General features: G+C 41.1%; 3 protein-coding genes across 6 annotated transcripts in view; 2 read left to right on the top strand and 1 right to left on the bottom strand.

The window, feature by feature from the left end:
• The window catches only part of Ddr (discoidin domain-containing receptor 2), a 96,489-nt gene extending 77,646 nt beyond the window's left edge, over nucleotides 1–18,843 (top strand). For 2 of the 4 annotated variants that reach the window (XM_034983373.2, XM_069508637.1), the window contains exons 9-16: nucleotides 482–726; nucleotides 1,423–1,592; nucleotides 1,841–1,963; nucleotides 2,311–2,429; nucleotides 3,475–3,593; nucleotides 4,805–4,937; nucleotides 6,594–6,840; nucleotides 7,509–18,843. In XM_034983373.2, the coding sequence (XP_034839264.1) occupies nucleotides 482–726; nucleotides 1,423–1,592; nucleotides 1,841–1,963; nucleotides 2,311–2,429; nucleotides 3,475–3,593; nucleotides 4,805–4,937; nucleotides 6,594–6,840; nucleotides 7,509–7,697 (1,345 nt within the window). In that variant the 3' untranslated portion in view covers nucleotides 7,698–18,843. The remainder of the gene's footprint in view (nucleotides 1–481; nucleotides 727–1,422; nucleotides 1,593–1,840; nucleotides 1,964–2,310; nucleotides 2,430–3,474; nucleotides 3,594–4,804; nucleotides 4,938–6,593; nucleotides 6,841–7,508) is intronic. The other 2 variants (XR_011238424.1, XM_069508638.1) reach the window with 2 other exon arrangements.
• Rrp6 (exosome component Rrp6) overlaps nucleotides 1–27,998 on the bottom strand; it is a 260,688-nt gene that overhangs the window by 167,462 nt on the left and 65,228 nt on the right. The window lies entirely within an intron of this gene.
• On the top strand, nucleotides 20,066–26,701 carry LOC117995366 (uncharacterized). The gene is made up of 4 exons (XM_034983376.2): nucleotides 20,066–20,549; nucleotides 21,478–21,609; nucleotides 22,202–22,357; nucleotides 26,389–26,701. The coding sequence occupies exons 1-4, from the start codon at nucleotides 20,127–20,129 to the stop codon at nucleotides 26,686–26,688; spliced, it is 1,011 nt and encodes a 336-aa protein (XP_034839267.1). The 5' UTR covers nucleotides 20,066–20,126; the 3' UTR covers nucleotides 26,689–26,701.

The raw sequence follows: 27,998 nt of genomic DNA, 5'->3' as shown, positions 1-27,998 counted from the left end.
TGTGTCCCAGAATTACTGGGGCAGTCTTGAGTCCCTCCCTCCCCCCTACGGCTCGATTGCTCTGTCTACACGGCTTAGTCTATGTGGGTACAGTACGCGGCCGAAAGTAATGTACATCGACCTTGAGAAGGAGATAGCAGATTTGTAGAGCGTTGTCCCTGTCTTCGAGACCGACAAAACGTCATCCAGTACGCGACTACAGTGATGAACATCAATCTTTAGAAGGAGACAAATTCGTAGAGCACTGTCTCGGTTGTTGAGACCGACTAATGTCATCCGACCGACCGAAATGTCATTCAAAAGGTCAATGTTCATCTCTTTCGGCTGCTTACTGTATATGTACATATAAGTGACAGAGACTACGCTCTACAAAGCCGAAATGTCATTCTAAAGGCCGATGTACATTACTTTCGGCCACGCACTGTAATAACATGCTATCTGATGATACTCTGTGATACTAGTATGAATTATATCATTGCAGGAAATGCTTCGCCTCACCCCTAGCGAAGACCACGATAGCTCAAAGAACAGTTGCAGACAATTATAACCCTTGTGGCACATCGATGCTCCCAGACAATAAGATGATAATCGACTGCGGCCTGGACGTCAAGTCTGACGAGTACCAGGAGCCTTATCAAGCGTTAAAGTGCGCGCCGTACTTAAGTTATAGCACTGTGCTTTTGGAAATGAAGGATTTTGCTAAAGACTCGAACACAGCGTTATCAGGTAAGAAAATTGTTTGTAAACTTAAAATTGAAGCTACGAGTATTCAAAATACGCCCAGATCTGACAAGAAGCTCTCTACAAACTCAGCTGGGTATTCCTTTCACTATCGCCGCCGTTCGTATTTCCTGCCTCGTATAGCTTAACTATAGCCCTCGCAATAGCATTTTAGGCGTCAGTGGAGCGTGCGACGCGAGGTAGCGAAACATACCAGCCCACACGCCGCGCTGCATTAGTGTGAGTGTTATATCCGTACACAGTACACGAGCGCGTAGAACAATACCTGCGCGAGCTCGCACTTGAATCGTAGGTCAGACTATACCTTCAAGGCATAGTGAACAAGTTATAGTGAACGGTTTGTGTGCAGTGCGCGCATGTAAACTGTGATGATGCAGTCATAGATGGAAGAGGGAAAAACCTGGAAGGGATATGGCAGGTTTTTATTAAACCCATGCCTCTCTGGTTTCTACTTTACATGGCATCGTACCGAAACGCTAAATCAGTTGGTGGCAGGGTGGTAACTAGCGACGGCCGAAGCTTCCCACCAGACCGGACCAGGCATTTAGAAATTATAAAATTCCAAAGCCCTGCCAGGAATCGAACCCGGGACCTCCCACTAATAAGACCACTGCGCCAGGGAAGTCGTCAAATGATGAGTTGTGTATATTTCAGACTTTGAATGCATTCCGGGTGTTACAGACAGTTCGAACTACGACTACGCAGTGCCGGAGCTAAGTTCGGCGCCGCTGCTGACGAAGCGCCGGCTGGCCGACAGTCTGTCGGGTCGGGCCACGGACCACGACACTCTCGCCGAGTTAGATGCCCGACGGTCCGCAGCTGGCTCCATACGGTCCAAGCACAGCACTCGGGTAAGAAAGCGAAGCAAGCGGCAATTTCTTCTTAATAAGTGGCGCAAATCTGGCGATATACACGCACGAAACGTTTTGCGTGCATTTAGAGTGCGTTTAGGCGCCGTCCTATTGATGCGATGCGATTTCATCTTACGAAATAATAAAATATGAACGCGTCGATTCGTCGGACGCACGGCCATAATTCTTCTCACTCTGAGAGTAGACCCGTGCTCTGAAAGCCTGAAGAAGTTGATTGTTGGTTTCAGTCACCGAGTCAGCAAGAGATTCTGATAGACCTGAAGCGGCGCCTAGAGAGTACGAACGTGATAGAGTTCCCTCGACATCGGTTGCGAATGATCTCCAAACTGGCTGAGGGGGCCTTCGGAACTGTAAGTATTTCATTTTCTATAGTTTTTTATTATTATTAAAACAAAAGAAAAAACGGATCACTTTGTTGTCTGTCTGTCCGTTCTGTCCGTCGTGTCTGTCAAGAAAACCTGTAGGAAAGAAAATCTGGACGGTTCATAGCCAGCGAGCATTGAAGACTGAACGCACGTAGCTCCAGTGCTTCTGCTCCATGAAGAATCCTACAATTCAGATAGAGAATCCCAGAATAAATTTGACAAAAAGTTATTCATGAAAAGAACATAATAGATGATAGATGTACATTATTATCTGCCGCATACTGTAGTTCTACTCCATGGTTTTGATCGGGGGATCGGGGGACTACCCACAGGTGTACGTGGCGGAGGCGGACGGCGTGCCCGAGTACAGCGGCGCCGTGTCGGCCGAGAAGCGCCTCGTGGCCGTCAAGTTCCTGTGCCACGACGCGTCCGCCAAGGAGAGGTACATCATGTATGCGCTGCCGTTTATACTTTACACCACTTTTATTTTATCCAGACACAAGTTAGCCCTTGACTGCAATCTCACCTGCCTACTGGTTCGCTAACTCGGTGTCGTAACACTGAATGATAGCCACCGAGATCATTTGACTTTACTTTTTTTTTTTTTTTAATTTATTTATTCAGATACAAGTTAGCCCTTGACTGCAATCTCACCTGGTGGTAAGTGATGATGCAGTCTAAGATGATAGCGGGCTAACCTGGAAGGGGTATGGCAGTTTTTATTAAACCCATACCCCTTTGGTTTCTACACGGCATCGTACCGGAACGCTAAATCGCTTGCGGCTTTGCCGGTAGGGTGGTAACTAGCCACGGCCGAAGCCTCCCACCAGACCAGACCAGAAATTTAGAAATTATAAAATTCCAAACCCCTGCCAGGAATCGAACCCGGGACCTCCCACTATTAAGACCACAGAGCTCACCACTGCGCCAGGGAGGTCGTCAAACCTATTTTAATTTATGAAAAGTTTTCTACGAATAAATATTTTAATGTCACTTAGTGAAAAGGCAATGTAGAATCAACCAATGTCAAATTATCTCGGTGGCTAACATTCAAAGTTAGAAACCGACTGAGAGGTAGCGAATCACCCCGCTGGTGGTAAGAAAGAAAGAAAGAAAAAAGCGATTATTTTTTAAAGCTGTGACACACATTACCAGTTAAACCTACGGGTTAGGTTATCCCGGCGCCTCTAATACTTGAGCAGTAAAGTCAAAAGACATCAAGCAGAAGGAGCGCCGGAATAAACTCCTCAGCATACATGCTATATGTCTTGGTAAGTGATGCTGCAGCCTGATAAGCCTGACCTTTAGAAAGAGATAGCGGTTTCGTAGTGCGTTGTCTCTGTCGTTGAGACCGACAAAACGTCACACAGGTATCAGTGACAGACAAATGCTCTACACAGCCGAAATCTCATCCTAAAGGTCAATCGATGTACAATATTTTATTCCGGCTATCTGACTGCCAATTTTTTTTAATCATTTTATCGCTTGATTTCCAGGGAGGACTTTGAAAGAGACGTCCGCATCCTGGCCGCGTTGTCCTCGCCGCACCTCGCGAGAGTGTTGGGCGCGTGTCGCTCGCCACCCCTAGCTGTAGTCCTCGAGTACTTAGAATTAGGTATTTGACTCCCTCTAATCTTTTAGCTCAGAGGGAGGATTGTAGTTAAACAGTGCTGCTGTATTTGGCGGCCACAGGGTTTGACAAGGAAGTGTGAAGTGGAGGCAAACACAATAGATCTTAGACGGTCGCAGTGATACAGGGATATCAACAGTGGCGTGCGAGTCATAGAGGCATAAATGCACTGCTTACACCAGTAGTAATAGCTCAATGCATATTTTTCATTATGAACTGCCAGTAAACAGGTTCCTACCTAACTAATGCCTACCCTGGCTTCAAACCCTGTGCACGCCACTGGATATCAAGAACCTGCATAGCCCCAAAGTAGAAGAAGAAGGATAGTAGTCGGACATGGTCGCTAACTATGGGCATCATAAGAAAGCTCAGTCACTCAGAGGCCGATGGAGAGAGCTAGGCTTGGAGTTTCTCTATGTGATCAAATCAGAAATGAGATCCGCAGGAGAACTAGAGTAACCGACATAGCACATAGTTCGTAAAACCGATAGACGTTGGGGTCCAAAGGTGCTGGAATGCGGGGCGTCCCTCCGCCTCATACCCCGATTGCCATCTCAACGTATCGCGGACTATACTGTGCAGTACTATGCCACTTGTGTCTATGTATAACATCATCATTATCATGATCAACCCATCACCGGCTCACTACAGAGCACGGGTCTCCTGTCAGAGTGAGAAGGGTTTTGGCCATAGTCTACCACGCTGGCCATGTGCGGATTGGTAGACTTCACACACCATTGAGAACATTATGGAGAACTCGCAGGCATGCAGGGTTCCTCTTGATGTTTTCCTTCACCGTTAAAGCGAGTGATATTTAATTAATTAAAGCGCACATGACTCCGAAAAGTTAGAGGTGCGTGCTCGGGATCGAACCACCGACCTCCGATTAGAAGGCGGACGTTCTGTACAAGCTGTGATGTAAATAAAATAAAACGTTTATTTTTCAATCATCTAGTTACACACATACATGGATTTGATCTTGAACAAATTTGCGTGCTTGTTGACATAAGCATATACAATATTAAAAATGGTACAAGATCAAGAACTGGCTATCCTAGCTAGATTTTTAGATCTGTGTTAAGGATAGCCAGCCCTCTCCCTCGGTTAACTAAAAATAAATAAAAACATGAGTGCACAAGCACAAATCAGTTATTACAGAAGATGTATAAGCTTAGTGATAATGGTGGTAACGACAGGTGACCTGTGCGCGTTCCTGCGCGCCGGGCCGCCGCCGAGTACCGGCACGCTGCTGCACGTGGCCACGCAGATCGCGGCCGGGATGCACTACCTCGAGTCGTTGAACTTCGTGCACCGCGACTTGGCTGCCAGGTGAGCAGCTATCAATACAGCAATCCTCCAAACTAGTGTTTCCATGTACACGGTAATTACCGTAGATGCACCGTAATTCAGCCCTAATCTACCGTCAAGGTAATATGGCCATTACCTTGACCGTGTCACCGTAATACAAAATCACGTTAAAAATTCATAATATACTGCGTAATACGAGTACGAATCTCAGTCACCTAAGCATATTTCGTAATGGCAACATTTCTCTTGCTCTCGGTTTAAGCATCAAATCTCAGCAATCTATTTTCGTCCTTATTCAAGCAATTAGGAAGGAGTAAAATGTAAAACTAATGAGATTTAACAAAATATTAATATCAATAAATCCGTATATGAAAAAGATATTGCTATGCTAGGAGAGTCAGATTCAGAATAATAATATTAGTTGATTAAAAAGCAAATTCGTGACGTTTTTGCTTTTAAAAATGACACGGTAATTAACACGGTATTCTTTTAGGTAATCCACCGTAATTTAATCTAGAAACACCGTAATTTTAACCCTTGAACACGGTAATTCTCGATTTACATATGGAAACACTGGACTCCAAACGCACTTACAGTACCCGCCAGGAAATATTGTACCTTTACAAAGAGATAGCGGTTTCGTACAGTTGTCTTTATCTTTGAGACCGACAAGATGAATTTAATCATTCACTTTGAAGTTTCAATTCCGTCCGCTGCGCCAGATCCTTCTTTCCACGCACGTGCAAACTGTGGCACCAACTCCCATCGGCGGTGTTCCCACTAGATTATAACATGGGGTTATTCAAGGGGCGGACCAACAAATTCCTGAAAGGCCGGCAACGCATCGGTTTTTTTTTTTTTTTTTTTTCCTTATTGTTGAGTGCCAATTAGCTACTCAATTATATTACGATCTAGCCTAATGTATGACTAATAAGTAATTTTATTTTAACCTAAACTTATAAATTATCTTATATACTAAGAAATTGTCCACTGACGCATCTTAGTCTTTCTTGATTTGAGATATGACACTTTGTTCACGTGTTCTTTCAGCACTTACACTATGTACACTAATGTAACGCATCGGTGGCTCCTCTTAATCACTTAACATCAGGTGACCCGCCTGCTCGCATGCTCGCTATATCTATTTAAAAAAAAAAACAAAAAAAAAACCAATTTTTTTTTCTGTTCTGGAAATATGCTAAACGCACGAAACTGTAGCCGCCATGATGAATTCCGACTGTGACGTCACATGGATTGTGTCTCACTAAGAGAATGCAGTTGTTTACCAATCCGTGGAACGTCATCACAGCTCATGAACCTAAACAAAATAGCGGCTAGCGTTTCCGCGTGGAAATTTGAAATACAAAATTTAAATGCATTTTTATTGTACTTATCATTCGAATAAATTTTTTGTAATTTTTTTGGTAGTTCATATCACCTTAGGGTTAAATTCATAGATCAAGAAAGATTAAAGTTCCCCATTGATTAAATCTATAACATAAAAATGCGAATCACTAAATGTGTTGCTCATCGCAAATCTCGAGAACAGCTGAACCGATTTCGCTAATTCTTTTTTTATAATATTCCTTGAAGTGAAAAAATTAAAAAATTTGAATCGACTGTTAGGCGGAACGAAGTTCGCCAGGGCAGCTAGTTTTAAATACTTTTCGTTTGTAGGAATTGCCTGATCGGCAAGGGCTACCAGATCAAAATCAGCGACTTCGGCACGGACAACGAAGCATACGCGTGCGATTACTACAAAGTGGACGGCAGGATACCCTTACCCCTGCGCTGGGCCGCGTGGGAGTCCGTGCTGAGGGGCAAATACACCACCAAGAGTGACGTGTGGGCGTTCGCAGTCACCTTGCACGAGATATTCACGCTGTGCCGTCGACGCCCTTACGAACACCTCACTGAATCAGAGGTAAGCGATCATCATCTAAATATATAAAAGGAAAAGGTGACTGACTGACTGACTGACTGACTGATTGACTGACTGACTGATCTATCAACGCACAGCTCAAACTACTAGACCGATCGGGCTAAAATTTGGCATGCATATAGCTATTATGACGCAGGCATCCGCTAAGAAAGTATTTTTGAAAATTCAACCCCTAAGGGGGTGAAATAGGGGTTTGAAATTTGTGTAGTCCACGCGGACGAAGTCGTGAGCATAGTCATCCTATAAACGTCCATTGCTGGACGTTGGTCTCTTGTAGGGATTTCCACAAGTCACTTCTTGCGCCGGTACTACGAATAGGCTACTTATTATCCCAGTAAATCAAAGAGTTCCCGCAGGATTTTCGAAAACCTACATTCATGCGTACGAAGTCGCGGGCATCAGCTAGTTATAAATAGTATTTATTGTCCTTTTTTTTCAAGTTCACAGTTTTCGAATATGTCTTTACTCTTAAGATACTGCTACCTGCCAAGTTTCATGATTCCAGGTCAACGGAGAATACCCTGTACGCTTTGATTTCCCCCAAATCAACAGACGCAACAGACAGACAACGAAATGATTCTGTAAGGGTTGCTTTTTCCCTTTTGAGGTACGGAACCCTAAAAAGTAACATTAAATATTTTGTCCGGTAGGTGCTAGAGAACCTATCCCATTTGCAAGCGGACGACGGTCTGTTCGAGTACATCGACCGCTGCGGCGGCTGTCCCAGAGACATGTACGAGCTGATGTGCGAGTGTTGGCGGAGGGACGAGCTGGACCGGCCGACCTTCACCGAGCTGCATCTGTTCCTGCAGCGGAAAGCGTTGCCGTACGCCTCGTGACTGCGTCTCTGTCTAGTCTAAGGCGCCATCTCCACGGGCGAGGGAATCGCAATGAGTCCGACCTACTGTCGGCGATAGTATCGCCCTGTGCAGATTGGTCTACGTGGTGGAGTGCAATTGGGCACTTGCTGTGATTTCCAGGTATTGATGCAGTAAATTGCGTCGTGTGGTCGTGACGACATAATTGACTAAATTGCCTGGAATTGCGGAATTTCCCTGTGTAAGCGAATTCGGTGACACGGCGAGACTATCGCCGCGATTCTCTCGTCCGTGGAGATGGTGCCTAAGTGTATGCTGAGACGCAGGTGACGCGGCACAGCACAGTACAGATTTTGCAGGGCAGGGCAGTTGAGGCAGACATAGGCCGCGGGCGTATGCTGCGACGCAGCTAAGAGACAGTAAAATCATGTTTTAACACAGAAATCTGTGCCGGCACTAAAACGCGACGCAGAGCAGCACAGACACGTCTGCGTCGCACGTGCCTGCGCCGTAGCTTACGCAGCTCTGTACGTTCATGCATTACCAAATCTAACGGGTGATTACATAAAACGTTGCAGTAGCGACATCAATAGCAATCCGACAGTTCATTTGCTATCTCTCTTCTTCTTATTTCGCTTTGTGTCTATTGCTGTCTCTCTCTAGCCTGCGCTTACTCGCCTGCGTGTCAGCATACGCTTAGCCTTACGGTCAGAGGCGGATAATCCCTAAGGCAAACTAGACACACGCCTAGGGGCGCGAGGTGACGAAAGGGCGTGCGCGAGGAATGTTATAATTTTGTTGGTTTATGAGAAAACGAATCATCTCACTCTACTTATCTCAATCAAAAGAATTTTGCTATACCAAATACCAACTATCAGCTATGCCTCATTATTTCAAAGTTAGTTAGTAAAGTTTTCAATATGACTGCTAGAGGGGCGCCTATGAGGTGCTTGCCTATGGCGCTCTCGACCTTTAATCCACCTCTGCTTACGGTGCTGAGACATTGCTGTGTCGCACCGGAAAGGAGGAAACAAACTATCGGACGTATCCATAAGGCGCGGCCTGTGGACTAATTCGAGCGTTTTCGGCTGACAAAAACATCCAGCGGACCAGAATTCTACCGGACGTCCGAGCGCTCAAGGCCGGTCCAAGGTTACGTCCGCTCCATCCGATAGTTTGCACAGTTACTATCCAGATACATATAAATCGCGGTAAATTGTTTCCGCCTTTACTAAGCTTGAAAGACTCGTATAGAAGGACTTGATCGACTTGATAGGAGCTATTCAAATCATACAGTTTCATATGTAACTTATGATTTTGAACGCTATCAGGACGTCACAACAAAGAAATATGTTCGCGTCTTTAAAACCATATCGCTACGAAATGTTACATATTCTATTTTATTTGAGTATTAAACTGGAACCTAACCTAAAGTAAGCTTTCGTTTAAAATATTGGACAAAAAGGTACAGTACGCGGCAGAAAATAATGTGCATCTACCTTTATCGATTGTATCGATTATCGTTTATTTTTGAAAGCTCGTCGCTCAGCGATAAAACTAGTAAAGCGAGTCGTCGCCGGCAGTGTGAACAGTCAGAGAGCAACTTTTGATATATGCATCTCTTTCGCTTACACGGAATATTTCTTGTGCGTTTCTTGAGAGAGAAAAACGCCGATAGTTAGTCGTTTTCTCGCCGGCGGTCGGACCACTGCCTAAAGGAGACAACTCACAACCGTATCCTTCAAAATGAAACGAAGTAAAATTCAGGCGCAAAGAAAGTTTGCCCTGCCTGCCGGCTTTTGCAAAGTTGCTGATTCACAAGATACAGTCTAGTAAACACCAAAACTTCCGCCAAGAGAATTTTACACTGTGTGACGTTTTCGCATCCAGGAATGCATGTACATATGCCGCGAGTCATACTCGAAAGGTTAAATATAAAACCAACCAAAAAATCTCGAAAAATAAAGAAAACGAATGAAAAATCTACGCGTGTATTAAGATCACAGACACCTGACGATGACAGGCCGTAAGGCAGTGGTCCGACCGCCGGAGAGAAAACGACTAACTATCGGCGATTTTTTCTCAAAAAACGCAAAATAAATGTACATTCCGTGTAAACGATAGAGATGCATATATTAAAAGTTGCTCTCTGACTGTTGACATCGCCGGCGACGATTCGCTTTCCTACTTTTGTCGCTGAGGGACGAGCTTTCAAAAATAAACTCGCTCAGCGATATTCGTTCAACGATGGTCGCTCGCTTGAACACGTGTAACGCGCGCGCAGGTTTGCACAGGACTGTGCGAGAACAAACCAGTATCAAACGGAAAGATAGTTATTAATTTATTTTTGCATACAATGTGTATAGGTTATAAAGGTTCATTTATAAGAATAATTAAGACTTAATTTTTTCGAACTGATAAAGTATCATTTAATTGTCTGATTGAATTTTATGTATTATATAGGCTATCCAATGTAAACGAATTTGACATAAGGCGTTTTTGACACTATCGAAATAATTATTTATTTACCATTTTTGTAAATTAACTTTAACTACAGCATTAGTCTCTTACAATACTGAACTGGTTTTAGAAACAAGTAAAGTTGCAGACACATAACTGTGTTGTGCTGTGTTGCAAAGCATGTTTTCATATAAAATTTATGACTCCGACAGCCATCTATTACGTCACGATACTCGATACGACACGACACGACACTGTGCTTACGGATTAGGCCTAGTTTAGTGGGGGTTAGTATAAGATTCTGCATCGGACCAACGTTGATAGAATTCGAAAGTACTTGAGCTTTAAAGTAAAATGGACCCTTAGGGTGAGATCTATAGAGCGCACTCTGACTTAGCTTAGACTTAAGACAGAGTCAAACGAGACAGAGCTGTATCTCTCACATAAATCTGTCTCGTTTTAACTCAATCTTAAGTCTGAGCAAAGTCAATAGAGTATAGTGCGCTCTATAGATCTCAGCCTAAGTGTCGTTCTTTAATACTTACATCTGCAGCCAGCGTTCCATGTGACAACCTTGCGATATTAAAATCAGTGGTACTCAAATTTCGACTTAAAAACAACATTAACAGGGTTTATTGTGTTCGGACACTCAAATTCTATCAACATTGATGATGTATAAAATCTCATACTAAGCACATCGGCACAAGATCTTATTTAAAAATATTTAGTACAGGCGTACCGGATAACGGAGTAGGTTCCTGCGGGAGGGGTGTGATGACGTCACGCGAGAGCTGAGGGCTTGTCCCCATCATCACGTCACGACGTCGGCGGTGTCGCAGCGCGTTGCTTTGACGTGGCATACTATTGCACGGAACGGCAACGTCGTGCTGAACGACGTTGGAAGTGATACAATACGCGGCAGAAAATACTGTAGCTGCACATCGACCTTTAGAAAGAGATAGCGGTTGCGTAGAGCGTTGTCTCTGTCGTTGAGACCGACAAAACGTCACACAGGTATGAATGACAGAGGCAACGCTCTAAAAAGCCGAAATCTCATTAAAGGTCGTCTACAATATTTCTTGCCGGCTACACTGTACTTGCTAGCTTGATGCGCTCGCTCAGTTGATGAAGATGTCAGAAATTATTAATTCTGATTTATTGATATGACGCCCAGTGCTCAGAAATAAGACGATACCTAGATGATTTCAATGGGAGATATGGGCGCACCAAGTATTTCTTTTCATATCTTTTTTTTCAAGCGTCGTCTTAACAATAGCAGGAGCAGAATACGTTTCGTGCGGTCCATATCTAAAAAGAGACTGCGATATGACAGGTTCGTGATTGAATGTACCGGAATTTTACAAGGCACGACAACGAGTAACGTAACGGCCCCGTGACGTACTAATCTACGTTACGGTAACTTGAATTAGCACGTCACGTCAACGTACACCGCAACGGTTTCGTGACGTGGTGATCAGAGATTCGTCAACTTGTGACAACTGCCACCCCTCGCGCACCGCTCCACTACCGCAGTACAGCCTACTCTGTTATGCGCGATACCTATGATTGAAATGAAAAGCTTTAATTTTCAAAAAAAATAACAATACAACGAACACAAACTGCCATCATATTTTGTGCCATACTTCTCTCTATCCTCTACGTTAGAAAAAAAATATTACTAGAAAAAAAATCGACCGCACTTAACTGTCACGTTCTATCGGTGGTCTCAGACCGAATACCTGTTTAGATGGTTTGATAAACATATTGAATTTGTAATTTTTAAAATCATCATCAATCGAGACGTCCACTGCTGGACATGGTCTCTTGTAGGAACTTCCACACGCCACGGTCATGCGCCGCCTAAATCCAGCGGCTCCCTGCGCTGTGACTCATTTAATGTCGTCTGCCTTACTGGTGGCGGATCTTCCAACCCTGCGCTTTCTGGTGCGTGATCGGCCATTCTAGCACCTTGGGACCCCTACGTCTATCGGTTTATTGAACTGTGTCCTGCCCATTGCCACTTCAGCTCCGCAACCCGTTTAGCTATGTCGGTTACTCTAGTTTTCATGCGGATCTCCTCATTTCTGATTTGATCGCGTAGAAAAACTCCAAGCATATCTTCATCGCCCGCTGAGCGACTCTGAGCTTTCTTATGAGTAAAAATAGCTGATTAAAAATAATACACGCCAATTGATACCTCCTCCTTTATTGCAAGTTAAAAACTATCCCAAATTAATAAAAAATCTTAACTCACTACTAAAGCTTTCGCACATCTTGGTTCGATGCTTCGAGAGCAACGATTCGTAAATTTTATAACGACAAACAGACAAATAAATATTTATTTATCAATTTATTTAATTAAATTTTATTAAATTAAAAACGCATTTCTTAAAAATTAATTTAATAATATTTTTTCTGTCCTGAAGTAATATTAAAAAGGTTTTAATGTTGCAATCGATAATAATTTTTGATGGCCTTACTTATGCATTTTTTAGTTCGCACTCGCCATTTTAACTTTGTGTCAACTGTCATGTTGAAAGTACGATTTTAGTCCTTATTTAAAGGTAAATCCTACTTTTGACATGACAGTTGAAACATAGAGCTAAAATGGCGGGTGAGTTCACATTTTGTACGGACTATGCATCATTTTTTAAATGTTCAAGTGTAGATAAAAACTTAAAATAACACAGCAAAGTCTTGTCTTTGAATTTATTATGGATCAGATTATGTATGATATTAATTTAGCATTCTGTGTGCCCGTTCTTTTCTTCTGGGGCACAGTGATGACGTCAGGAGGCTTCGTATTTAAGTTGATTAGTGTAAAGGCACAGTTTTGAATTAATGAGCTTAATAGCTAAATTTAGGGTCAAGTTGGATGTCACCACTTGTCGATTGCTATTATCAGACGGACTAATTTGCTTGAAAATAAAATGAAATAAAAATAAACCTTATATTGCACACCAATTATACGTCCCTGTGAAAAAAGGACCCCGGAAGGGTTCGAAACTAGTCGGACTAACGTCGACTAAACACGGACACGTATAATGAAAATCACTCACGATAGTTTAAACGCTAAAAAAGTTTTTTTACGGGTTCATTTTCGTGATCAGCTGTTTGCAGGGATGTCACATTAGAATTTTAAACCGCTATCTTTCACTGGTATGACGCCTTGAGACCCATTGTTTTTTTGGCCACATCTACTCATCATTCCTAACCTCGGCTTGCCGGGATGTTACGGACATTGACAAACACCTTGTGTAAATTCATGGCTATATGACCTAACAAACCATGTTAGTTCGTCTGTTAAAGCAAGATGAATAGATTATAGTAGTTACCCTTTGCAAGGTAACTTTCACGAGTGAGCTACGTATTATAGACATTTGAGACTCTGCCTCTCCCCCCTCCCCTCTCTTTTAAGCTAGAGTAACACTATAATGCCAAAATGTGCATCAATTTTCACACTATTTATTAATAAAGTTTGAATATGATTTACTTAAATTATTTATAGATGCAACCGAATTAAAGTATCTATTCAATGTTTGGCGTACTCGTATTATAGTGTCACCTTAGCTTAGTTATCTACGAAGACGTGAACTTTTATCTCGATTAGTTACCTAAACTTGATAGTCATTTATTTTCAGATCACACCTTAGAACAGGGTCCTACTTCTCCATAACGTTAAGATTTTTGCGGTCTTTGATAGTTCGTACAAGAACTGTCAAGTTTGGCGAAAATACCGTGACAAAAAATATACCAGTTACTCAAAATATGTCACTGTCATGCGACTTGTTATACTTCGCAGCCGCCAATAAGTTGGGAATCCTACTATACGCGTGTGCGTTTATTCCCATTACTTTCACCTATGCCTCAAGAACCGTACCGTTACCGGTATCAGTTCGTTACGATTTGAACGTTATAGCGAAAAAGAATCCACACCCCGTTAAAATATTGTTGAAAATAATAATAATTGTAAGTTAGATTTAGTCGAAGTTCGAAGTTCGAATCGAATGGATGAATTATTTAAAAGATTGACTATAAAATGAATATTAGAATTATATACATAGAAGATTTGTCTATTTTCCGTAGTTTGCTGGTACAGTCGGCGTCGCATTTGTTTGGGCTGTCGAAGTACTCAAATATAATATGTACACAAGTTAGAGAAATACTCTGGTATGCTATCACAAGACAGAAATATGCGCAATTAAAGTTATTGGTTATAAAATAAACGTTGATTTAAGCCGGGAATCATTGTGAATAATATACTGGTATATAAAAATACTGAAGGTTACTTTCTTACCTTTACACGTAGTCATTTGTAAGTACTGAATTAAACCCACATTAAATTAAACTAAATATCTTTATAGAGCAAACAAAAACATATTATGTGAACACAAAATCCAAAATTGCTAATCTTAACTTGTTACCTTATTTATACAGAAGACTCTATATATATATATTTGAATGCAAAGACAGTTCATTTTCACATAAATCTGATGCTGACTGTACGAAGTTAGAGTTGACAGTTGTAACGACAATATATCGATCGATTAGATAGTGACTTTTATTCGTAAAATATCGCGGTCGAGTACGAGGGAACTATTGGGTTGTTACTTTCAGATAACGGTATATTTACCCCTATACCGGTACGGTATACCGAATTGAAACCTCTTTTTTCCGTCAACTGAAATTCTTACATATTGTCTAGATTTAACCTGTTTTTAAACCACTTTATTCATGTACGGAAAAATAAGTTTTTGAATCTCATTTGCGGTATACTGCCATGAGAGTAAATTTTTTACTTACCTCTGGAATTGGTAGTTAATTTGTGTGAGTTGCCAAATGATTAAAAAATATATATAACTTGTCTGTATTGTTACAACCAAAACTTTTATTCTAACACAGACTCGTTATGTCTGTCTGAAATATTACTTGCTACATCTGAGCATTTGCCATATTATTCCATAACATACAATTTTGATAGATCATTGCAAATTGTAGTACAGTTCTTGCAATTCACGAAGACGAGCGAACTTTACTTGTGGTTTCGTCGTTTAAATGGGCATTGTGTAAGTGTGCGTACATGTCAAACCAATCAGTCGCGAGCAGGCGCTCGAAAACGCACACATTTAGTGTACCTTACTTATACCGATACGACTTAAACACAAGCATGAGCCACTCGTCTTCGTGAAATGCAAAAAGTTTGGTAACTAAAAATTTGCTTTTAAGAGTCTGAAAGTAGCTATGTAGGTACTTAGAATTGGACGGAACCCCCGTATCCGATCGCCGCATAGTGTATCACTAGTTATTATGTTCTCGTGGACCGAAATAAAAACGGCTTAATTCTAAGAGCCTAAATATTTAGCACGTGTAAGTAGGTTTAAGCGAGCATCTATAGTTTGCGTTACTTGTATTTGTATGTATGTAGTATGTTTGAACACTCATGGAACCAATGTTGAATGTATAGTAGCTATTGGGTCCTTATTTGCTATGACATGACATCGTAACACAATCGCGAATAAATCTGTGAAGAACGTCACAAGTCGCTTGTATTTACGGTCTTCATTGTCATATAAAATCAGGACCCAGAGTTTTAAGTGTAAGTTTTCAAATAAACAAACGTGACGATGGTAACTCAAAATGTTATCTGATAACTAGAAACTTTGACAGATTTACATCTCTAGAGACACGTTGGTTTAATTGAAAACTTACTCTTGAAGCTCTGTTTGATTGTAATAGGCTAACGCGAGAGGTCTATGTAGTATTAATGATATATATAGAAGACTTAAACCCTTTTCCATACAAGTTTATATGTTCTTTTAACCCGTAACTATTTAAGTGGTCAAATATGGGCTTAGAAAAAATGTTTCCCCTTTTAGGCCACTAACTTACTTATCTACCCTTTGCACAAATTTTCTCATAGTTACCGGAAAAGGGGAGTTGTAGTTATACTTGTAACTTGGCCTAATGTTATTATTGGCTTTAAATTTTAAGTAAAAGTGTAAAAAAATGGCGAAGATTAGCTATCAGTGGCCTATAAGAACATTATAAATTTGTACGAAATATGGGTGTATATTGTATAAGACTTTACTTTTTACGGATCTGGCCTTACTTTCTCGTTAATGTCTGGCTTTTAGACAATAGTTAGTGTAGTTTTAATACCTATCTACCCCCTTCCCTTCCCTATCTTCCTGTCCTTTGTCCCTTAAAGAGCCACCGAGCAAGTACCGAACGGGCGCCCTCCCGCGTTTCGGCCCATATAACCGCCAGGTTGGTGGGGCCATGGGAAGTGGTGGGTTGTCCTTTGTCCTTTATGCCGTGACGGCTCCTTTACGTTATAAGAACTTATGAGACATCAGTGGTATAATTTTACTGGTATAACGATTAAATACTACACAAGTATTATACCGATAAAAAAGATCCGGTTCCAAACCGATAATACCATTATCGTTCCGTTATTTTTAAGTAACGTTTAACAACTGAAATGTCCGAACTAATATCGGTATAATACCACTATTTTATACTACCGTCCTACGATGTTCTTATAACGTGAAGTAACCTAGAATCGTTAGATAGATAGTAGGCACTAATAACGATGTACAATAACACCCTCTGCCTTAGACGCGACTTTTTACCCCCTAAGAGACTGCGGGCCAGGCGTTCCAAGTGCACAATATAGTCCACTCGTATCGATAGATATATCCAATCGACTGTATACTTTATTTTAGGCAAATTTAATTATTTTTTGAGCCAACAAAATAAGCTACAGTACGCGGCAGAAATGTACATCGACCATTAAAAGGAGATAGCGGATTTTGGGGGCCATTGTCTCTGTCGTTGAGACCGACAAAACATATAGGTATGAATGACAGAGACAAGCTCTACAAAGCCGAAACGTCATTCTAATTGGCCGATGTACATTACTTTTTTTTTTTCTGCCGCACACTGTTAACTAATGATACTGGGTCATTACTAATCGCTTTACAAATATTTATGTAAGTCATATCATTAGCGCGTTCATAGAAATGCCAAAGATGAGTGAAAGAAAACGTTTATTTCTTACATTGTACCACACACCACATGTTATATATACTTAAAGTGTTTTGCGCGCGTTTGGTACGTGGCGCTTCCTCCACTTGAGAATTAAAACATTCCTCAAGCAGAAGAAGCGCCGGAATAAACAGTGTCATGTGTGGCACAACCCGAGAAAAGGTTCCAGCTCAGCATCATGCTGAGTGGTATCCTGAGTCAGTCATATTTTTAAATAACAGTATTTTTTTCATTATGATATTTATTTATTACGCCTTGTGGACCCTGGACGTATATTCGGACTTGGATCGCCCGGTCCGTATAGAGACTGCAGCTACAAATGATATTATTTTAGATGAATGAAGTTTGAACTGACACAAAGCGTGACGGAAAGTGCTTGGCAGAACTTCCACTCGGATTGCGCGTGTAATTGTGTATGATTTCTTACAAGGAACTTATTGAACGTACTACGCGCACTTCTACACCACTGCTTTTTAATTGCCATAAAATTTTAACGGCGCTTAATATAAATATTTACTGTTTTAAACTGTGCATCTTTTAACAAAGTTAGTAAAGATTGTCTTGTTTTGAAAATATGATTAAATATATATATTGGGAACTCACTATACTCACGCTACGGGTAAGGATACTGCATGGAAACGTCGCGCGTCCCATGCCCGCTAACAATATTTTGACCAATTACAATTGTAATTTTTGTATGGAAGGCTTGATTATAATTTTTTAAACTTTATAAACGTGTTCAGTATTGATTACTGACTCGGCAGATTTTTTTATGGTAGTTAAAAGTTAGTGGTGTATAAATGCTCCGAGAATGTCGTCACACAGTTCTTTACATTACAACTCTGCCGTTCTTTTATTAAAAACCTACTACCCCCAAATAAAACTGAATTATCTCCAAAAAATATAGGAATTTAGAAACATATGTTTCGTATGTACAGCCCAATAACGAAACAATACGTTCGAATCACGTAGCATCTACTTTCCTAGAATAATCAGTTTTCTAAAGTCCCATATTTTCGGCGATAACTCAAAGGCTACTTTTTGAAGGTAGTCGCTTTTTAGCAAAATGATGACACAACTGTTAAAAGGTACGTTGGACGCGTTTCCTTCGCGCATTGTGTATGTTCGAAGCTTTAGTAAGAGTTCCTTCATATTATAAGAACTTTTTTAAGACTCCCCCTGTCTACAATACTTAACAGAAATGTACTTACTTCAATGGCTAAGAAATATTTGTCTAGATAGGCCCTGATTATCTTAATATTCAGAGGTTGAAGTCTTAAGAAGTTGTTATAGTGTGGCCGGGCCTTAGGTTGTAAATACGAGTTCTTGTGGCTGATATGTATGATATGTGCACTATGGAAATCTTAAATTCCTAACAATGGTCCAACATTCGTTCGCTTCTTTATTTGTACTATACGATTATACAATTTCTATTTAGATAAATAAATAATAATATTAATAATAATTAGTTACTATAGAAATAAATATTATTATTATGTCTTAACGCTTTAACTTTTATTTTAATAGTGTAAAACGTGTATTTGAATGGAATATGCTTAATTTTCATAATCAAAGTTTTACGACGGTTGATACCAAATGCAGTATTTTTATTTTATACTCTACAATCTTTGTACCCAAATAAAAGCAATATTCTAACTTACTCTCATGTTTTAATTCGCTCCTTATTCCTTAAGGCTGGCTATCCACTGAAGCGAGGCGGTGCGAAGACGTCTTCAGTTGACTTACCAGAATATCAATAGATGATGTGATGAATTTACCATTCATCTTTGATTAATCCAAGCTCTTACGCCTCCACTCCGCTTCGCTTAAGTGGACAGGCACCTTTACAATACCTACCTTTGAAGGGAAGTTCAACGTACACATAATATGCCACTATGAGACTAATGGGAACCAAACTAGCAAAAAGTGAAGCAAACGGAAACTCCCGTCATTTTTCTGAACACTATTTTAAAAACCGTCCAAGTGCAAGTCGGACTCGCACATGAAGGGTTCCGTACCATCGTACAAGATAATGTACTTATTTTTTTAATTTATATGGCGGCCATTTTGAAATCTTTATTATTTGTTGCTGTAGCAATAGAGATACACATTCTATAAAAATTTCAACTCTACCTATTTACGGTTCACGAGACAGCCCGCTGACAGACAGACAGACAGACGGCCAGCGGAGGCTTAGTAATAGGGTCCCGTTGGCACCCTTCGGGTGCAGAACCCTAAAAATTATAAATAAACTAAAAAAGGGAAAATTTAAACGAGAGCGTTGCAATTTAAGACCAAAAAAGCAGGCAATCAGCACTTTTTGTTAACCGCTAGAAGCGAATTAATGCTTATAAACATCCCTCTTATCGACTGCACCAAACCAACAACATCCTTAATAGAAAGAGAGCCAGCGCGTGCCAGACCTTCGTTATTTTATAAAAGCTGAAAGTTTCCCTGCGTATTGTCCCCAACACTGGGAGGTACGATCAGCGACTATGAAGTTTGGATCATGGTGGCTTTGAGAGAAAACAGGTAATAAAGGTGGAACAAAATTGTACGTCAAAGTAAAGAGGCAATTTTTTTAATATTTTCTTCGGAATAGTATTAGAAATCACGTCATGCATTGCCAGAGTATCGTGGCAACCCCCTGCCAGACACCCTTGAACCTTAACAATTTATTAAACTTTAAGGCGGTCTGGCCGAGGGCTGCCACCAAGACTTTACACCTTTATTACCTGTTATCTCCCAAAGGCACTATGATCCAAACTTTATAGTCGCTGATCGTTCCTCCCTATGTCGGAGACAATACGCAGAGCAACTTTCAGCTTTATAAAATAACGAAGGTCTGGCACTCGCTGGCTCTTAGTCCACAACTTAACCAAACAGAAACGTACTTATTCTCTCTCACGCCTTTCAAACACATTCGTACATCAACAATCCACGATGAAGTCCACAAACTTGCTGTTATGCCTAATACAAACAGTAACAGTATTGTCAGTCAAAGTCAAAGTCATCATGCATTCCGAAGAAGATTCCAGAGTAGAAGACGAAGTACAGACAGAATCCTGGGACTTTAACAAAAAGGTTGAAATCACCATGTTACCGTTCCTAAAGAAACGACACGATGAAAAGCCGAGAGCCGAGATTTTCGAGTATGAAGAAGAGAAGTCTACCACGGAGAAGCCGAGGCAGCACCCGAATGAACTGCTGTTCCCACTTATATACCGACAGAGTCATATCAACAGTATGTTCAAGTTTGGTAAAAATTGGTACACTTGGTCCACGGAGACGCGGAAAGATGGATCGAAAGCGATCAACTATTATATTTGCTATGACGAGCCGAAACAGTGCGATGAAATCGGATGGGTCAGTACTGATACCTATTTCAAATTGTCTAATTACATTTTGTGGGTAATACATACCACGATTAATTTGATGATTTAGATTTGTCGATATTTCCACAACCACTACGGCAGCACCAAATTAATCGTGGTATGTCCCATTATCTAAATATATAAAAGGAAATGGTGAATGACTGACTGACTGATCTATCAACGCACAGCTCAAACTACTGGACGGATCGGGCTGAAATTTGGCATGCAGAGCTATAATTACTTAGGGGTGATGATGATAATGACGGTTTCACAATCTATGGTATTCTTACTCTCCATAATGTTCTGAAAGATATGTTAAATCTGTCAGTCCGCACTTGAACAGCGCTGGTTAAGTTTACCCTTCTCATTCTGAAGCAAGAGACATCTTGCCCAGTAGTAGCGAGGCTTTGTGATGATGATGATGATGATGAATATGTAAGCGTTTAAACTATTGTGAGGGATTTCCATTGTATAATATATTTCTACGGCTGCACTCACGTATCCAGTCGACGTTAGCCCGACTAGTTTCGATTCCATCCGGGGTCCTTTATCAAGGGGGGTCAGTTCGCGCACGCGTCGCGTTAAACACTATTTTATTCTAGTTAAGACCTTGATATAGGACCCCGGATGGGTTCGAAACTATTCGGGCTAACGTCGACTGGATACGTGAGTATAGGCGTAGAAATATATTATATGCTAGCTGCCCCGGCGAACTTCGTACCGCCTAACAGTCGATTCTTCTTCAGGATGTTTTTTAAATTTTTCTCTCCGTAAGAACCATCCTCGTACTTCAAGGAATATCATAAAAAAAGAATTAGTGAAATCGGTTCAGCTGTTCTCGAGATTTGCGATCAACAACACATTCAGCTATTCATTTTTATATAATAGAGATGATGAATATTTTTAATCATGTGCAATAGGAGCGCGCAGATACAATACCGAAGTGCGCGTTTCAAATAGAATCTCTGACGGCCGACGACCGCGCTTGCATCAATAGCTTCGGCGTCGAAACCCGGCAGAGTTCCACGTGCGACGGCGGAGAACTCATGAAGGTGAATTACCAGTTTTTTTTCTAACGTTACCAAAGTATAGTCCACGACAGGTCGAAATGGCAATAGGCGTATGACTGTATGCGGCGGGGGGGACGCCGCGCACACCCGCACGTCTCCCGCGCTCGCCCGCACCGGGTTAGCGGGTGCGCGGGGCCTTCCCTCCCCGATTACCATTTGACCTGTCGAAAGAGTAACGATAAAAATATCGATACCCAAACAGCCATTAAAGTTAGCTAATAAATAAGTGAGTACTATTATTAATACCTACCGGTAAAGCAACAATACTCATACCAGAATTATATTAGCTATTGTTATTTTATGTGAGCTAGGCGTACTATAAGTCCCGCAAATTGCTATTGCGCTGGAACCTATGTCCCATTAACATCGAAATGACGTCATTTAGACGCCAGCCGAAATAAAAATATACCATCAGCTCGAAACTTCAGTCTAGTGCTGACGTCACTAAAATGGCGCCCACGCGAATTAGCAATTTGCGGGACTTATACCTATTCTTATTTTAGGTGAGCTAGGTATATTAGTTATTCTTATTTTAGGTTAGGTAAGCTAGTTATATTAGCTATTGTTATTTTAGGTGAGCGACATAGTCCACGCGTGCGGGCCACGCGTGCGATCGTTGTGGCGCTTCGTGCGCGTGGGCCAACGCCCGACCGCCGCCGCCAAGCCGGCCGATGTCAACTCACTCGTGTGTGAGGACGAGGAGGAGTGCAACCTCACCGTGGAGTACAGAGTGAGTATCCATACTAATATTATAAATGCGAAAGTGTGTCTGTCTGTCTGTCTGCTAGCTTTTCACGGCTCAACCGATTTTAACGAAATTTGGTACAGACATAGCCTTGCATCCTGGGGAAGGACATCCCACGGGATTTTTAAATACCTACATCCACGCGGAAGAAGTCGCGGGTATCATCTAGTTCCCCATAAATCTGTCTCGTTTTAACTGCATATTCAGACTCTGTGCAAAGTCATTCCGAGCGAGTCGCAGGGAGCCGCTAGATTCAGGCGGAGCAGGACCGTGGCGTGTGGAAGTCCCTACAGGAGACCTATGTCCAGCAGTGGACGTCTATCGGTTGATGATGATGATGATGAGAAAAGTCAAACTACACGCTATGGATCGCAACCAAGTCCCCACATCCTTCAGTGATCAAAAAACAATCTGAAGTTGCAACATGGTGGTCTGCACAGGTCATAGACTAAAGATATAATAGGTACCTAGACAAGCACAACAGAGATGCTCATGCGATACGAGTAATTGGCAAGCAATAAAGAAAACAACAAAAGTTTGTGGTGCCGGTTTTTTAATTTTAAGACTAGCCCTTGGCTGCAATCAGACTGGCTCGCAACTCGCAAGTGATGATGCCGTCTTAGATGGAGCACACTTTATGCTTGCCTAGAAGATGTCTATTCATCCTTGACTTAAATATTGAAAGTAGAGGGACAACTGATGCTGGAGGGCGTACCACATCCTAACGGTTCGAATTAGAAACGAGGAGGCAATTGTTTTTGTAATAGCAACATATACAAGCCGCCATACTCGCTCAAATCTGAGCGTTCAGGGTCATTAGTGATAGCCATTGTTGTCGTCAATCAATAGACGTTCACTGTTGGGCCTAGGTCTCTGGTAGGGTCTTCCGCATGCCAGGCGGTCTTCCGTCGTTATTCAGTATCCTTGCGACTCGTTTGATGACGTTTGTCCACCACTAGGTAGACTATGGGTGGGAGTCTGACAATGGCGCGCTTTTCGGTGTGAGGTCGCCATTCCAGCATCTTGGGACCGCAACATCTACCGGTTCTTTAAACTATCTGTTATGCTCATTGCCAGTTCTACTAGCCATTTTGTCTGGTAGAAGACTTTGGCAGTGACTATATAGTTACCACTCTACCGGCAAAGTCGTGCCGCCAAGCCATTTGGCGATCCGGTAAGACGCCGCGTAGAATCCGAGAAGGGGTATGGGTTAAATGAAACTGCTATCATCATCATCATGATCAACCCATAGCCAGCTCACTACAGAGCACGGGTCTCCTCCTCCGGGATTGGTAGGTAGACTTCGCACACCTTTGATAACATCATGGAGAACTCTCAGGCATGCAGGTTTCCTCACGATGTTTTCCTTCACCGTTAAAGCAAGTGATATTTAATTACTAAAAACGCAGATAACTCCCAAAGTTAAAGGTGCGTGCCCGGGATCGAACCCCAGACCTCCGATTAGAAGCCGGACGCCCTGACCACTAGGCTATCACAGCTTACATACAACTGCTATAACCCTTCCAAATTAGCTTGCTTCCGATCTTAGACTGTACCATCAGTTACCACCTGGTGAGTTCGTAGTCAAGGCTCAGTTCACGACTCTTATGAAACATGTAACAGAACATCGAGACTTCATCTACACTGGCAGGCGTCTAATGTAGGTAGGCTACTTAGAATAACCACCCACGACTAAACTAGCGGCACGCTATGATGGCCGGTTTGACGTTTGTCCGCTCATGAAGTTCCGTATTAATTGATAACGACTTTGAAGGAAATAATTGTATTACTTTATTGACGATAGTGATGTGCAGAGATTCATAAATTTTATCGAATGTAGTTTTAGGTTTAGGACTCAAAATTTATTTATTAAATTGATTTCTTAAATGTATACAAGTGTAGAAAAATCAGTTTGCACCATTTAAGGGGTGAATGTACTTGTGAATATGAACAATTTTCACTATGTGGACAAACCTCTGAAATCGCAAAAAAATATCAATAAATTTTTAAAAATGGAATCTAATACGATCGTCACATAGGATCGCTGGCTAGCACAACTACTACCTCCGGCAAACTCGCGTCAATGCTCAATGCAAAACAAAGCAGTTTCGAATTGACGTTGCTTCGAAAAGTATAAACTGTCAGTGCAATGCGATTGTGATATAGTTTTGACCTGGCTTTGGATTTCAAATATTGATACTGCATTACTGTTGACCCTTGCTCGTTAATTTGGACTCTGTTCAAGCCCTTTGTTGTGGATTTCGTCGATATGACCGAACGTACGCAGAGAACTGTTCTAAATAGTCAGACACGTGAGTTCCTAATACGCCTTCGTAACTATTTCGATCGTGAAGCTCAAAATGGAGGGCCAATTTTACCTATAACGTCAGTGGTTGAACGCGTAGCTGATGCGCTTAATATTGGACAACGAACTGTTAGACGGATAACTAAAAAAAAATATGGCGAGACTGGCACAGAAGAAAATAAACTTCACACACCAAAAAAGAGAAAACGAGCAAAACCAGTCGTAGGCATCGATAGCTTTGATGCCGATGCTATCCGAAGACATGTTTACGGCTACTATTTACAGAAGGAGTATCCAACAAGAAAAAAGTTGGTGCATTCACTGAAGGAAGCTGGATTATTCTTCGGTGGGGAAAGTTCTTTAACGAAGATTTTGAAGACCATTGGATTTCGATACAAAAAATGTAACAAACGCAAAATATTGATGGAAAGATTTGATATAGCGATGGCAAGGTATACTTTTTTACGGCAAGTGAAAGAAATCAAAAATTGGCAAAATGTTGTGTTCTTGGATGAAACATGGCTTAATGCTAACCATACTGTAGGCCGTTCTTGGAACGATGACACAGCAGCATCTACTTCCAAAGTTCCTGTAGGAAAAGGATCGCGACTTATAATTTGTCACGCCGGAACCATCAACGGGTTTGTCGAAGGTTCTCTCATGGCTTTTGCGTCAAAAACCACTGGAGACTATCATGAAGACATGAATGGAGAAAAGTTTACTGAATGGTTTACCTCAATGTTGTGTAGCCTCCCTGAACCATCTATTATAATTATGGACAACGCCCCATACCACTCGATGCAAATTGACAAGCCACCTGCCCAATCCCAAAAGAAAGCTGATATCGTCGCATGGCTTCGTAAAATGGCGTAGATGCAAACATGAATATGTTAAAAGCGGAATTAGTACGTCTTTTAAAAGAAAACAAACCAACCAAGATCCGATACGTCATTGACGAAATAGCATTAGAACATGGGCACAGAGTTATACGGTTACCGCCTTACCATTGTGAGTATAATGCGATTGAGTTGGTGTGGGCTCAAATTAAGGGATATGCTGCAAGACACAATACAGAACCCCCATTTACCACAAAAAAAATGCTAAAATTATTAGAAGAAGCTTGTGAACATGTGACTAAAGGAGACTGGGAAAAGGTTGTGAATAGAACTGTTAAATTAATAAGGGAAGATTATGAAAGAGATGTGAAAATAGATAATATTATAGAAAACGAACATATAATTATTAATGTATGTGATGATAGCAGTGACGACAGTGAAAATAGTAGTATGGACGAATCTGATTAATTATGGCCTTTTGTGGCACCTTTTTCGGTATCTTTGTATTCATATGTTTCTTGTGTGCATATAAAGTATGTATATTCATTTTCGTTCAAATATTCAGTTCGTTCAAATAAATTAAATAAACATATACATTTTTGTTTTATTAAACCTATTTAATCAGGTACAAAAACAAAACTTAATTGTTTTTTGTTCGAGAATAAATTGACATTCCACATCACTATTGTAATGTGTCAAACCGGCCATCATAGCGTGCCGCTAGTGTAGGTATCTTTGATTTTACGTCACCCCTCGTCTAATATTTGAGAGATGTCGATTCAGGATCAAACCGAGAGTTTCCTCACACCAGTTTGCTCTGGTTAAGTGCTTACTCGTATTGGTATTAAAAATAAAAATAAATGTAATATCAACAGATACACCACGACAGAATCACCTTCTCCTTATACGAACCGGTCCGAGGTCAGACGTTCAAGAGCTCCTTAAAGCGAGACGTTATCGACGATGAGCGAACCACCACCGTAACGCACCCCAAAGTCCGCCGAGGCAAGAAACACCAAGAATCGCAAAAAAGCAAGAAAAAGATCATGAGAACAAGAAAAGTTGAAGGCAAAGGCGTGGTGAAGGAAATGCATGACTCCGGTTACACCAAGAGAAGACACATCAAAAATAAAGTTAAAGTTAAGGAGGACATCTCCGAAGATGTGTCAGGATGAATTGAAAAATTTTTTTGTTTAGACGGCTTATAATGCGACTACTTTTTTAAATAAATGAAATTACAAAATGAAACTGTTAAATTAAAGCTTTTTATTGCACTGTGTTCCACCTTAGCCACCTTAGCCACCCTAGGCCGAGTACTTATACACTGTACTGTATGTATACCTACCTAGTGTGTACTCAGGAACGTACTATGCCATCTATCCACCTTATTAACGGAATCACTACCTACTCATAATATAATGCGAAAGTGTGTTTGTTTGTTGGTTTATTGTTTTCATACCATTACGTTAGTACGAGATTTTATGTCTCACTAACAAGTTCGTCTACACATCTACGGCCGTCGCTCCAAGCGGAAACGTTGCGAAATTAAAAATCAGTGGAATTGAATTTTTGACTTCAATTCAAGGCTTTTTAGGTCCATTTTACTTTGACGTTATTGTGTTTCGACTCTCGAATTCTAGCCACGTTGCTTAGGGAGAGATAAAATCTTATACTAAGCGTACCGGGCACTTTTGTTGCGACGATCACGCATGCGGCTGCGTGTTGGGCCGAGAGGGCAACGCTGCACGTCGTGCGGCCACTCATCCTCTTGACTAGGGTGTACCGTACCAAAGGTCAGCGAAGGAGTCCTTAGGAAGAAACTAAAAGAAGTTTTTATCTCTGCCGGTGCCACACGGCATCATAAGCATAATAAACAATAAACAATAGGTCGCAAACTCAGCATAGCCGAGCACTGCTCACAATGCTCAGCGCTGGTTTTCAGTTTGCGCCATAATTACTACATAATATTATGCTATAAGTGTTATCTTATCTATTTCACATAGGCATATGCAAAGTTATGCCCGTTTGCATAGTAAATTTACTCGTAAGATACATAAGTGGACGAAAACTGGTACACAGGTGGACGGTATCTGGGTTTAGTGGACGAAACCCGGTGAAATCAGCAGTTTTAGCATTTAAAATAGATAAAAAATAAAATACTATCCTTTTTGCATTAAATCTCTCATTTTATGAAAATAGACTATAATTAGAAGTATATTCTGACAATTTATCGTTTTAAGTTTTTACAAGAACATATATTGTCACCACAGATAACGGAATAAATTCTCTAGTCCGTGATTGTCACCCTGTTAAACTTTGCAACTCCACTAATTGTCCGAAAACCGGCTCTTGTACCCTACCTACTAAATAACACATTTGTAGGGGAATACAAGTTTTATATCAATTAAACACCCCTATTCTATTTATAAAAATGAATCGCTAAATGTGTTGCTGATCGCAAATCTCGAGAACAGCTGAACCGATT

The sequence above is a fragment of the Maniola hyperantus genome, chromosome Z (assembly GCF_902806685.2).
Source record: "Maniola hyperantus chromosome Z, iAphHyp1.2, whole genome shotgun sequence".
Taxonomy (NCBI): Eukaryota; Metazoa; Arthropoda; class Insecta; order Lepidoptera; family Nymphalidae; genus Maniola; species Maniola hyperantus.
Note: the sequence above shows the minus strand (reverse complement) of the source record. Positions and strands in the feature narration are given on the sequence as shown.

Coding starts and splice junctions, on each gene's coding strand:
- LOC117995366 (XM_034983376.2), top strand. CDS start 20,127: ATGAAGTCCACAAACTTGCTGTTATGCCTAATACAAACAGTAACAGTA. Junction 21,610..22,201: donor ACGGCGGAGAACTCATGAAG/GTGAATTACCAG, acceptor TTGTTATTTTAG/GTGAGCGACATAGTCCACGC. Junction 22,358..26,388: donor ACCTCACCGTGGAGTACAGA/GTGAGTATCCAT, acceptor TAATATCAACAG/ATACACCACGACAGAATCAC.